The 12,510-nt window shown below is 36.0% G+C and overlaps 2 protein-coding genes across 3 annotated transcripts; both read right to left on the minus strand.

Annotated features, from left to right (window-relative positions):
• Positions 1-1,906: 1,906 nt before the first annotated feature.
• On the minus strand, positions 1,907-2,532 carry LOC127123314 (linamarin synthase 2-like). Its single transcript, XM_051053542.1, has one exon. It carries the CDS (start codon positions 2,429-2,431, stop codon positions 1,907-1,909), a length of 525 nt encoding a protein of 174 aa, XP_050909499.1. The 5' UTR covers positions 2,432-2,532.
• Positions 2,533-7,887: 5,355 nt separating this feature from the next.
• Positions 7,888-10,165, minus strand: LOC127119565 (pectate lyase). 2 transcript variants are annotated; one of them, XM_051049821.1, is made up of 4 exons: positions 9,856-10,165; positions 8,851-9,514; positions 8,522-8,764; positions 7,888-8,222 (listed from the first exon to the last, which is right to left on the minus strand). In XM_051049821.1, the coding sequence occupies exons 1-4, from the start codon at positions 10,080-10,082 to the stop codon at positions 8,001-8,003; spliced, it is 1,356 nt and encodes a 451-aa protein (XP_050905778.1). In that variant the 5' UTR covers positions 10,083-10,165; the 3' UTR covers positions 7,888-8,000. The 2 variants fall into 2 exon arrangements, with proteins under 2 accessions (XP_050905778.1, XP_050905779.1); XM_051049822.1 differs by having other exon boundaries at positions 8,851-9,484; positions 9,856-10,082.
• Between the last annotated feature and the right edge of the window lie 2,345 nt (positions 10,166-12,510).

A 12,510-nucleotide genomic window follows, 5' to 3' on the forward strand; every position in this document is an offset into this window, starting at 1 on the left:
ATACAAAATGAAATAAGTTCATAAATTTACCTGGTTGCGTAGGGGAAGGAGTAGTCATTAGGATTTTCTGGGGCTAGCCTCGGCAATCTCCACCACCCCCATGTTTGGAGCAAAAAAGCACATCCAGAAAATGTACAGTGCTCATTTTGTGCATTTTTACACAAAGAGCTATATAGGAATGCTAATACTGCAGAACCCCAACTATATGTGCTTATTCTATCAATGTCCCCGAGCAAACTCAAGTACATAAAATTTATGCTATTTCCCGTCCCTTCGGGAAATAGCAAGTTCCCAAACAATAGCATAATGTAAACCCGGGTTTTTATGACTTTTTCTTGTTCGGAGGATTCCTCAGTCAAAGTTATGGAGTCGTGGTACAATTGTAGGCTAGATAATTTAATACCCTGACCCCTTGCTTTGGCAGACCCCTCACCCTCGACCAGATCTACCCCCAACATTTGAACACATATTTGGTTAGGCTGTTGAACATTTCCGGTCACAGGCTTACCATCTATTCTAAGACCTAAAAGCATGTACACGTCCTCTAATGTGACGGTACATTCACCAGTTGGTAGGTGAAAAGTGTGTGTCTCAGGTCTCCAACGTTCACACAGAGCCAAAATGAATTTGGCATCAATGGTGGCATTTACGACATGCATTACATGACCGAAACCCGCACGCTCTATGTAAGGTACGCACCATGGGTCTGGATAAGGCATTGGGTGTGAACATTGACGAAATTTCTTGGGATCCTTTAAAAACAAACAATATAAACAATCATTATATTGGACTTTTAAAAAACTAATTACAAACATACGAAAGAGGCAATGTTCAAGAAAAACTTACGAATGAGGCAATGTTTGCCCTAGTTCCTCTGTGTTCTTGGCCCATGGTAAGAAGCGACATGACTGCAATGTAGGAAGAAGCTTGGTGGATGAGAAGTTTCGCCTGAGTTCTCTGAATAAAAGTGTTAGTGGTTGATGAAAACTTGCAAGAATGACCCTCTATTTATACTCGTTTTCAAGTAGACTGAATATGCAAAAATGTGACAAGTGTAAGGCATGCGTGGTAGTGTTGGCATGCATTGGTGGAATCTGATGATGCAAAAATGTGACAAGTGTAAGGCATGCGTGGGAATCTTGCAGAATAGGTGCAGACTAGGTGGCAGTGTTGGCATGCATTGGTGCAGACTAGGTGGGAGTTGTCTTGTCTTGGGGGAGACTTGGTGGAATCTGATGATGCAAAAACGTGACAAGTGTAAGGCATGCGTGGGAATCTTGCAGAATAGGTGCAGACTAGGTGGCAGTGTTGGCATGCATAGGTGCAGACTAGGTGGGAGTTGTCTTGTCTTGGGGAAGACTTGGTGGAATCTGATGATGCAAAGGTGTGACACGTGTAAGGCATGCATGGGAATCTTGCAGAATAGGTGCAGACTAGGTGGTAGTGTTGGCATGCATTGGTGCAGACTAGGTGGGAGTTGTCTTGTCTTGGGGAAGACTTGGTGGAATCTGATGATGCAAAGGTGTGACACGTGGAAGGCATGCATGGGAATCTTGCAGAATAGGTGCAGACTAGGTGGTAGTGTTGGCATGCATTGGTGCAGACTAGGTGGTAGTGTTGGCATGCATTGGTGCAGACTAGATGGGAATCTTTCACGTGATTTATTGAGATTTGTTTTGTACAGTGTCAGACTGTACAGGTCAGATTAGAAGTTAAGTGTCACAGAGATAGTAGAATCCAATTTTAGCTTTGATATCCCCCAATAATTTATTTAACGGTTGAAATTTGACGTTCAAATATTTATTTTAATGGTTATGGGTAATCGATCTTAAAATTCACCAAAAGTTTATTTGATTGGAATGAAAAAAATAAAATAAAACAATAACTGATATCAATATTTTGGTGTCTAAATATATTTCTCGAACACATTTACATTAGCATAATTTGTTACTATGATGCATAATAGAAACCACAAAAGTAGAGAGGCATAATTTGTCCATAGCTGTAACTCTGGGATCCCTAAATCTCTTGCCACTCTTCCAGCAAACCCGAAAGTTCCATCAGCAATTATGCATGTAACTGGATATGGTGATGAAGTGTTGAGCTTCATCACAAGCTCTTTGAATGGACCATAACAGTTTTTCCTAGTTGAATCACACAACGTTGGAATATCCTGTGTTGCATCCTTATCTGATTCTGGTAAACCATCAGGTATGGTCTCGAATTGAAAATCTGGGAGACCTTTCACAAACTCTTCTCCAAGAGATTTAATCAAACGTTTGTGGTTGAACTCGGTGTTGACAAAGGTTATGTGGAAACCGTTGCAACGGAAGAGTTTGGCTAACTGCATGGAAGGATTCACATGACCCTGTGCTGGAAATGGTACGAATACAGGATGTGGTTTTTGGGTTTGATTAGGACTGGAATCCATTTTAGATGGTTTTTCTTGAGAGTTTTTGTGATTTCAAATGTTAATTCTATGAGTTCACTGTATGCTTGTGAATAAATGTGGCTTTAGTTCTCCCTTGTTTTCGTTTAATCACTCCAAATATTTATCCAACATTTTTTATTTACCACCCCCTTGAGAGATGCATTGTCCTCATCAAAATGGGGGGAAATATGGATAGGTGGATAGGTTGGCATGCGTGGGAATCTGCCAGACTTGGTGGTGAAGACTTGATGGGGAACAAGCATGCATGGGAATCTCTAAGACTAAGTTCAGGCTAGGTGGATAGGTTGGCATGCATTAGTACAGACTAGGTGGGAGTGTTGCATTCAAGGGTGTGACACGTGTAAGGCATGCGTGGGAATCTGTCAGACTTGGTGGTGAAGACTTGATGGGGAACAGGCATGCATGGGAATCTCTGAGACTAAGTTCAGGCTAGGTGGATAGGTTGGCATGCATTAGTACATACTAGGTGGGAGTGTTGCATTCAAGGGTGTGACACGTGTAAGGCATGCGTGGGAATCTGCCAGACTTGGTGGTGAAGACTTGATGGGGGAACAGGCATGCATGGGAATCTCTGAGACTAAGTTCAGACTTGGTGGTGAAGACTTGATGGATAGGCAGTAAGATTCTTGCAGTATAAATATTCACACACATTTTCGCAAAGGTATTCACAATATCTTCACAGCAATCTTCACAAAACCTTGACAATATCTTCACAAAACCTTCACAAAACCTTCACAAAACCTTCACAATGTCTTCACAAAACATGGCATCTTCATCACAATACAAAATCAAAGCTCACGTCAATGGTGAGACTTATGAATGTGATATGTCTGGCTTCCTATTTAGAAACACCGAATGCACTCGTTTTTGTCTAAATAGAGGAGCTGACTTCTCTTATCTGAAGAGGAAGATTGAGTCCAAACTAAGACAACCCGTGTCCCAAATTTTTTATCAACAACCTTTTTTTTCAGAAAACAACTCTGTCAAGTTTTATAAGTCATTGATTCAAAATGACATGGAGACACAATACATGCTTCGTAACCATGAGTACTCTGGTTACGAATACATAGTGTTGTACATTGTGTTGGAACAACCTCAACCAACTCAGAATATTCAATCACAGGTTATTGATCCTGTGATTGATGACGAACAAGATGCTGAGCACCACGTTGAAGACGATGTGGTTGATGATGCTGAAGACGTGGTTGATGACTTGGTGAACCGTCATTCTGAAGACGAAGACCAAGCTCAAATACCTATAGCGCAACGCTACTCACCTCCTGCGCACTTCACAACACTTAACTTGGGTGAGGATGAGCCCTCATCAGATATGTTCTACAACCCATATATGAGGTCTGATGAGGACTTAAAGAAGGGTGACCAATTTCGGACCAAGGAAGAGTGTCTGTTAGCAATAAAGAACTGGCACTTGAAAAATTGTGTTGACTACGATGTTATCAAATCAAATCCGGAAAGATACGTTATTGTATGCAAAAATCCGGAGTGTGGATATAGGTTGATGGCATCGTACAAGAAGAAGCATAATGCGTGGGTGATAGGGTCCATATCTCAAGCTCACATTTGCATCAACACCAACATGGCACAGGATCATCGCAAACTTAGCCATGACATGATCTGCCATTCCATATTACCTCTAGTTGAGGCTGACCCGTCACTGAAGGTCAAAACAATTATCTCCCATTGTGTGGCTGTTTTCAAATATACACCGTCATACAGAAAGGCTTGGTTAGCGAAAACCAAGGCAATTGAACTGGTGTACGGTAACTGGGAGGAATCATACAAACAACTACCACGCTATCTGGCTGCACTACGATTGTATTCACCTGGGACGGTTACTATAATGGAGACCTTGCCTGCACAATCCCCTGACAGAACTCGTCTAGAAGGTAATGGAATTTTCCATAGACTTTTCTGGGCATTCCGTCCCTGCATCATCGGGTTCACATTCTGCAAACCACTTGTTCAAGTCGATGGAACTTGGCTGTATGGGAAATACAAAGGATCGTTACTGATGGCGGTCGCACAAGATGGCAATTCAAATATTTTCCCAATAGCCATTGCATTGGTGGAAGGAGAAACGGCTGCTGCTTGGAGTTTCTTCCTTAAGAATCTTCGAACGCACGTGACTCCACAAGCTGGCATCTGCGTGATTTCTGACAGGCACGCTTCAATAGACAGTGCATACAATAATCCAGCAAATGGTTGGCATGACCCCCCGTCTACCCATGTCTACTGCATCAGGCATATTGCTCAAAATTTTATGCGGGAGTTCAAGGATAACTTCTTGAAGCAACATTTGATAAACGCGGGGTATGCATTAAACCAACCTGGATTCCAATACTATCGCCGGGAAATAGTATTGGCAAATTTTGATGCAGGGAGGTGGATCGACAATATCGACAGAGCGAAGTGGACTAGATCATACGACGATGGGGTGAGGTGGGGTCACATGACAACAAATCTTGTGGAATCAATGAACGGCGTGTTTAAGGGCATACGTAACCTCCCGGTAACCGCATTGGTGAGTGCGACCTATTTTCGGATGGCAACGTTGTTCGTAACAAGAGGCAGGCGCTGGAATGAAGTGTTGCAGACGAGTCAAGTATATAGTGATGCCTGCATGAAGTTTATGAGGCAGGAATCTGCCAAAGCCAGCAGCCATCGGGTTACGGAATTCGACCGCCATGGCCACACTTTTAGTGTCAAGGAAACAATTGACCACAACCAAGGGCTGCCCAGACAAGAGTATAGGATCCTAATACCAGACCGTTGGTGCGACTGTGGTCAATTTCAGGCCTATCGTATGCCTTGTTCCCATGTCATTGCAGCGTGTTCACACAGCCACTTCGATGCATTATCGCTAGTGTCTCCAATCTACAAAGTTGCAACATTGCTCAATGTATACGACAATCCCTTTCCGGTGGTAGCATTGGAGGCGTATTGGCCAGAGTATGACGGGGAAATTGTTTGGCACAACGAATCGATGCGGCGGAATAAAAGTGGTCGCCCAAATAGCAGGCGCATTAGAACTGAAATGGACGTCGCAGAGAAAATGCAGAGGAAGTGTAGCATATGTAGACAACTAGGGCATAATAAGAACAAATGTCCATATCGTGGATCTAGTTCCACAACTTAGTTTTCACTTTCATAAATCTGTGTACCAAAATCATTTTAAATTAAAGTTTACTTTTTATTCCAAATAGAAGATGACACTTGAACAACAAACACAAACATCTAACATTACAACACCAATTACTAAAACAAAAACAAATACTGGAACAAAAACAAGTACTAAAACAAGAACAAGTACTAGAACAATAACAAATACAACAACAACATGACAAACAACCATTAAAATCTAAGAAATTACAACAGTTAACACTATGTCGTCTGATCCATGCATCATTTGGATGCAATCAATGTCGCTTTCAACTTCAACCCACCAACGTATCGTTTCTCCAGTTTCAAATGAGAACCTTGTTCTAAGCCTCTGAATCCTTCTGATGACTTCACCAGGTTGGTAATCTCCCTCTAACCAAGACATCAAGGACCTTTTTAGTTGGTCCAACGAACGGATGTTCCAAAATTTCATCTCCATTGGAGGTTTCAAAGGCGAGAAAATAACATGCCCATCCCTGTTTAAGATTACTGGTTCAGGATCCGGGCGCCTTGATGATGTTCGCTGCCATGACGACGGTCTTGGGGATGCCATGAACTCAACTTGATACAGAAAGTGATAGGAAACAGTGGTGAAGAAAATGCAAGGAAATAACACTTTATTTATAGGAAAAGATCTGGGTTGTACACCAGTCTACCTAACCCTAATTAGTGTCGCACTTGATTACTTAATCTTATAGGGAATTAGGGTTTCAATTAGGTCATAACTACCAAACTCTAATTATAACCGATCAATAAACCCTAATTATAATGATAAATTAACCTTAACATGATTAACCCTAATTCTTCCAAAAAATTTTAAATAATAATAATTACTTATAAATTAAATTAGTATATATATAAATTAATATATATATATATATATATATATATATATATATATATATATATATATATATATATATCTTGTAAATAATTTTATTTATATATATGTGTTAATATAAATTAATATAATTTAGAAAAAATATAAATTCATAAATTAAAAAAAATTAAAAAAAAAAAAAAAAACATATTTAAAAAAAAAAAAAAAAAAAAATTTACGGGTAGGCGCCACTCCTAGTGGCGACTTGCCCTACCCTTTAAGGGTAGGCGCCAACTAGGGTGGCGCCCATGTAGGAAACTAGGGCAAAAATTGCCCATTTTAGTAATTTTTTGGAAAAAACGGATATTTTTGAAATTTTTTTAAAAATTCTGGATATTTTAAAAAAAAATTCAAACTTGGCCGGTGGTGTTTAAGCCGTTGGTCTAATTATCTTGACTATCATAAGGAGGAATGTATTGTTAGGAAGCAAGAGCCCAATACACACACAGAAGCAAGGTGTCACACGTTTCTCAAGTTATTTGTTTATAATAAATAACTCATTTTGCTTACAACATACTAAAAATTATCTTTATATTATAAAAAAGAATTATAAACTTTTTTTATTGAATCCAAATTTCTTTTTTTTTTCAGAGCTTAGTGGTATAGATTTTCAAACAGGATTGTTCATATCTTATTTAATATGAAATACATGACATAATTAATTAAATCATAAAAACGTTATTACGAAAATTAAGTACGAATTAAAAATATCAAAAACATGTTTTAATTTAATGGAATTTCATTTTTGTTTTAATGGACCTAACTATGTGTATAATAATGAATCAAATGTTCTTTAGAAATGTTAGTTACAATAGATTAAGTGGAAATTATCATAGTTTCTTTGGTTTAATAGTACTTATATATTTTTAGTGGAGTTTCTTTATCTTATTTCTCTCAAGTTTTATATTCCAATTTGTAACTAAAAATCCAGTTCTGATTTCTTTATGAATAAAGGAAGAGCAGAACTTGAGTGCATATATTTTTGATAATGTCAACATTTCTTATTCTCTAACTATGTTATTTTGAGAGGCATTAATGCAGTTAGATTAGTTGTGTTATCATTTCTCATTGCAAACCAGAAAGCTCACTTTCTTGAACCTACACTCATTTAGTCCCTGGATTGGAAAAAGTAACCTAACAAAAAATGTAGAGATATGATGAGGCAAAACACTACTGGTATCATTTATAATTATGTAAATTATCAATGTCTTTAGTTAGATCACACTAATTCTATATATAATAGTGTTATAATAAATACATTGAAAGATTGATCGGTAAGTAATACCTAAAAGGTTTTTATACTCTAGGAATATTCACAACCTATCAAAAATCTTAATTAATTCTAACAAGTCCCTATGACTTTGAAATGACGTAATCTAATGGGAATTTCCGAGAAGTGGTCAGTGAAACCTTCTTCTTATCTATTGTTTGCGTATAAAAAGTGTTAATGCTTAATGATGTTTGAATTTAGGAAGGGAATTTTGAAGACTAACAAGCCTTTCCAGGTCTGCATCTAAGACTGCCAGAAAAACGAGTCAACCTTCCCACATGAGTTCCAGGTCTAGCTTTGATCATATCCTTTTTTGAGAATGGCCTGTTAGTCAGCAAAGGTCCAGTTTGTCTGAAAAATGCTCCGTTCATATAGACGTCATTGATTGATTTCCATTGCCAATTTTTCCACTCTCCCTCTGATGCACCTCTCTTTGTTATCTTCAACACAAAAGTAGAAAATAACATGAGACTTATTTTTTATTATAGTTCCATAAACTTTATTTTATTTCTTTATCTTTTTCAATCATGTCTTTTGAAAGGACAACGATTGAGAAAAATAATATTTTACAAGGAACTCTTTCAAATTGCTTTGCAAAATAAGGATGCGATTAATGATTATGACATGATAATATGTTAACATTAAAAATTTAACTAATAAATTTGTTTACCAAACCACGACTAGAACTCGTAAAACATATATTTATATCCCTAAGTATGCTTCATAAGGAGATGCATACCTCTTTAGCATGAGGATTGTTAGGAGCTATGAATCGGTTACCCTCACTTATAATGGTAGGATTTTTACTACCACCAATTGCATACATTTCCCAATGAGTGTAGTCATTATTAAGCACATGGACAAAACCATATCTAACCCTTGGCATCCTTTGAATTAATCTCTTACCAAAATGGTTGAATGCAAGCGTGACTTGCATTTTCTTATCACCGTCATAGCCATCAGTTGCACCAAATAACATCACCTACACCATATACACAAACAAACAAAAAATGAGGTAATTTTTCACAAGCAAAAACAGGTAAATAAAATTACCAGGTTACTAATTACCTCATTGTGATCTGTGAAATGGCCATTCGAAATGGTAATAGCAGTGGATCCCATGATAACATCAATGAGTCCATCTCTGCAGTTTCTCAAAGAAACATGGTCAATCCAAATATTGCTGGAACCAAAAATCGAAATTGCATCACCATCACTCTTTGTCCTTAGACCAAAATGGTTCTCAGCATCTCTAATTATTCCCCCATTGCCAACCGTAATGTCAAAAATTTTAATCCCGTGAATGATCACATTATTGATAAATTGAATAGTAATCCCGGCACCTTTAGCAATGACAACAGTAGTACCTCGCCCATCAATGGTCTTGTCACTTGTCATTATGAGTTCTTGGCTAAGTCTAATGACCATGCTACGAGCAAAAATGATCCACAAAGGTCCATTTCTTGTAACTGCATACCTAAGGGTACCTGGACGTGGATTAACCATGTCATTATCTGAGGGTTCGGTTACCACATATATAGGACCGGCTTTTCCACCAATAGCCTTCCTTCCAAAACCTTGTGCACAATCTGCAAGCTTCTTGCGATTCGTTGCCCAATTAGGATCACACCTCCAACACCTGTCAATGGGGTTTGTAGCGATACATGGATGACCTCTTCTTAGTTTTTTTCCTGCCAACTTCCTTCTTCCTGTACTTTCGCCAACTATCATTCTATTTATCAAACAAAATAAATATTAAAATATGATAGATCATACTTCTAACTAATTCTATCAGAAAAATAATATATAATATTTAGTGAACCATAATGTAATTGTCTATTTTGTTTGAGATAATTTTTTCATTTTCTTTTGCTTATGAAATTGAAAATTATGTCTCTTTATTTTCACAACATTTTGAGTTTTCAAAGTTTTATGTCTGACAGATAGTGAAAACAAGGAGGTCGTTTTGCAATTAGAATAAACTGGAAAATATTTTTTTCAATATGAATAGGTTTAAAATTCCTCCTATAAAATTAAACATATTAGTAAATATGATAATTGCACAAAGCTCACTCGCTAACAACAGAAGTCAGATTTTCAGAAACTGCATATGGGTCAGGTGTATAAGCTATGTTGTTTGTTTCTTCAGCTTTTGCTGCTTTTTCCCGCCAATATGTATCATTAATGTATGGAAGTAGATTTTCCCAATATGAGTCTTGCTCTTTAACATTAGCATGCACTAACGTAGGTATGATTACCACTAAAATGGTCAAAAGGAAGAGATGATACAATTTTGCCATGATGGTTCTCTGTCAAATAGAAAGAACCCTCTTCCTTCCTACAATGAAAAGGGGTAATCAAATTGTCTCAATAGAACAATTGTCACAATGATATTTTTTTGTATAGGGATCATGGTAGAAACAAATATAATGAAAAGCCAAACTGGATAAGTCTTTTTTTAGAATATATTTAGAGGTTAAAACTTATAGTTTATTAACTTTCTACCAATAGAAAAATAGTACTTATTTCTTTGTTATAATATCCATCAAGAAAAATAAGGGATATTGATAATTTTGACCTCACCAAAAAATTGTAGTGAATCATACCACACAAATTTTACTGCCATTATTATTGTTTGATCCTCCATTACATGTGGAAGGCCAATCTCATATAATCCATTCAATGGTATCGGGAAAAATTGAGACCACCATTTTTAATAATCTTTTATCTCTCACTTTAATAATGTTACTCTCATAAAAAATGAGTATTATTTTTTCACTTTGATAAACATTGTTTTAAATGGCATAAAAAAGTGGTATCTGTAATTCACTATCATAAGTATGCTTCAGAATACTGTTAATAGGTGCTTAATAAATTAACCTATTAAGTTAAACAAATGTTTGATGATTGCACAATGTTTCAAAGCTTCTATCGTTAATTGACATGCAAATCTAAAATTTTCCTTCGATTATCAGATCAATCTTCACCTATTATTTTCCTTTTCAAATGTACAAAATAGCTTTGTAAGTGACATGGTGGCAGCAACTATTATGATTTTGCAGCACAGACTTTTCATTAAATAGTTGAATTAAGAGAAAAAAAATTTTGACATTTGGGATGCCAATACAAAATAAAATATTTTTTTTATCAATTTTCTTTGGAGAGCCAGTAAAACATTACATACATAAAAAATGACTACATACAAAATAATTGACTTGGGATGCATTGTACAAGTGTTTAAGGGAGAGCCTAAGAGAGATGGTGCCTAACATCCCCTTCATACAAAATAATTTACTTGTGAGCTGAATGACTGTAAATTAAAAACAATTTCTGATCATTCTTTTTTTTAGTGCAGATGATTTAGAAATCAGTGTCCACAATGTGTAGTTTTTGAATATGAGAAAAATACACAAAAATGGGGGATTGAATTGTGTATATAGGTTATTTTTCACTGATGATGAGCAATTTTAGAATCTGAACAAGTTCAGAGTTTGATATCAGAATGTTAATAGAAGCAGAATAAATAGAGTTCAGAAGCAAGTAGTAAATCAATACACACAGTTTATCCCAGTTCTCTCCTCAACTAAGAGTAATCTAACCCCTTTGTCAAACAAGAAAGTTTCACTTTAATCAAACTGATTACAATTTTGTTCAATCAAACCAGAAAGAGACGTCAATTGCTCAATCAAACCAAAAAGAGACTTCCGCTCAAGCAATTCTACCAGAGACTTCTGCTCAATCACACTAGAAAGAGACTTCACTTCTCAAGCACATATGCAAGAGATTTCACTGCTCAAGCAACCTTGTAAGAGACTTTCTCTACTTTAAATACACAGTTTAGTAGAAATGATTACAACTATACTTTGATGTTCGATAAGAAGTATATAAGTGTTACAACAACAACAATGATTTTTAACACTTAAGATTTCTAAGATATACAAAGATAAGAAATATTAAGAGTTTGTGCAAAATAATTAGATAAAACTTTAGCTCAAAATTTATACTCAAACTCCCTTTTATAGTGGCAGAAAAAGAGTCGTTGGGAAGTTGCTTCCACATGTGATCTTTTGAAATACAACAGCTCCAAGAGAGGGACGTTGGAAGATGAATCATGTTAAGATCCTCAACCAATGTGTAATTGTTGGAATTAGATCAATAACGATTAATCAAAACATACATGTTGAAGAAATTATAATATATAATTTAGACGCTGAAATCAAGCATGTATAAAATTAGAGGATTGATAAAATAGTTTTGGAATACCTTAATCTATTGAGAAAATTCTCTTTTGACGGTAATCCAAAAAAATCCAGAAGTTGATGGTTTTTGTGGTTCTTTCTCAACCGGTACTCCTTATGCCTAGAATTCTCTTCAGATTGAGAGAAGAGATAACTTGCTTGTGTCTGGTATATTGGGGATCATAGTCTATATATAGTGTGATGATCAATTAGGATTCTCATTATTCTCAAATGGGTTATCCTGACATCCACTCATATTTGAGTTCATACCCAATTATTTAATTAATTAAATAATTTCTAGATGAAATCTAATAAGCCTTTTATCTCTATTTGATCATTTAATCATTTAAGACACTTAATTGATAAAATAGTTAACATAATTAAAAATATATATATATATATATATATATATATATATATATATATATATATATATATATATATATATATATATATATATATATATATATATATATATATATATATATAT

This window comes from Lathyrus oleraceus, chromosome 2 (assembly GCF_024323335.1).
Source record: "Lathyrus oleraceus cultivar Zhongwan6 chromosome 2, CAAS_Psat_ZW6_1.0, whole genome shotgun sequence".
NCBI lineage: Eukaryota > Viridiplantae > Streptophyta > Magnoliopsida > Fabales > Fabaceae > Lathyrus > Lathyrus oleraceus.

What these genes read in the sequence shown, in the direction of transcription:
- LOC127119565 (XM_051049821.1), bottom strand. Translation starts at nt 10,082, where the DNA reads ATGGCAAAATTGTATCATCTCTTCCTTTTGACCATTTTAGTGGTAATC. An exon ending in CTGACTTCTGTTGTTAGCGA is followed by an intron (nt 9,515 to 9,855) that starts GTGAGCTTTGTG and finishes TTTGATAAATAG; the next exon opens with AATGATAGTTGGCGAAAGTA. An exon ending in ATTTCACAGATCACAATGAG is followed by an intron (nt 8,765 to 8,850) that starts GTAATTAGTAAC and finishes TATATGGTGTAG; the next exon opens with GTGATGTTATTTGGTGCAAC.
- LOC127123314 (XM_051053542.1), bottom strand. Translation starts at nt 2,431, where the DNA reads ATGGATTCCAGTCCTAATCAAACCCAAAAACCACATCCTGTATTCGTA.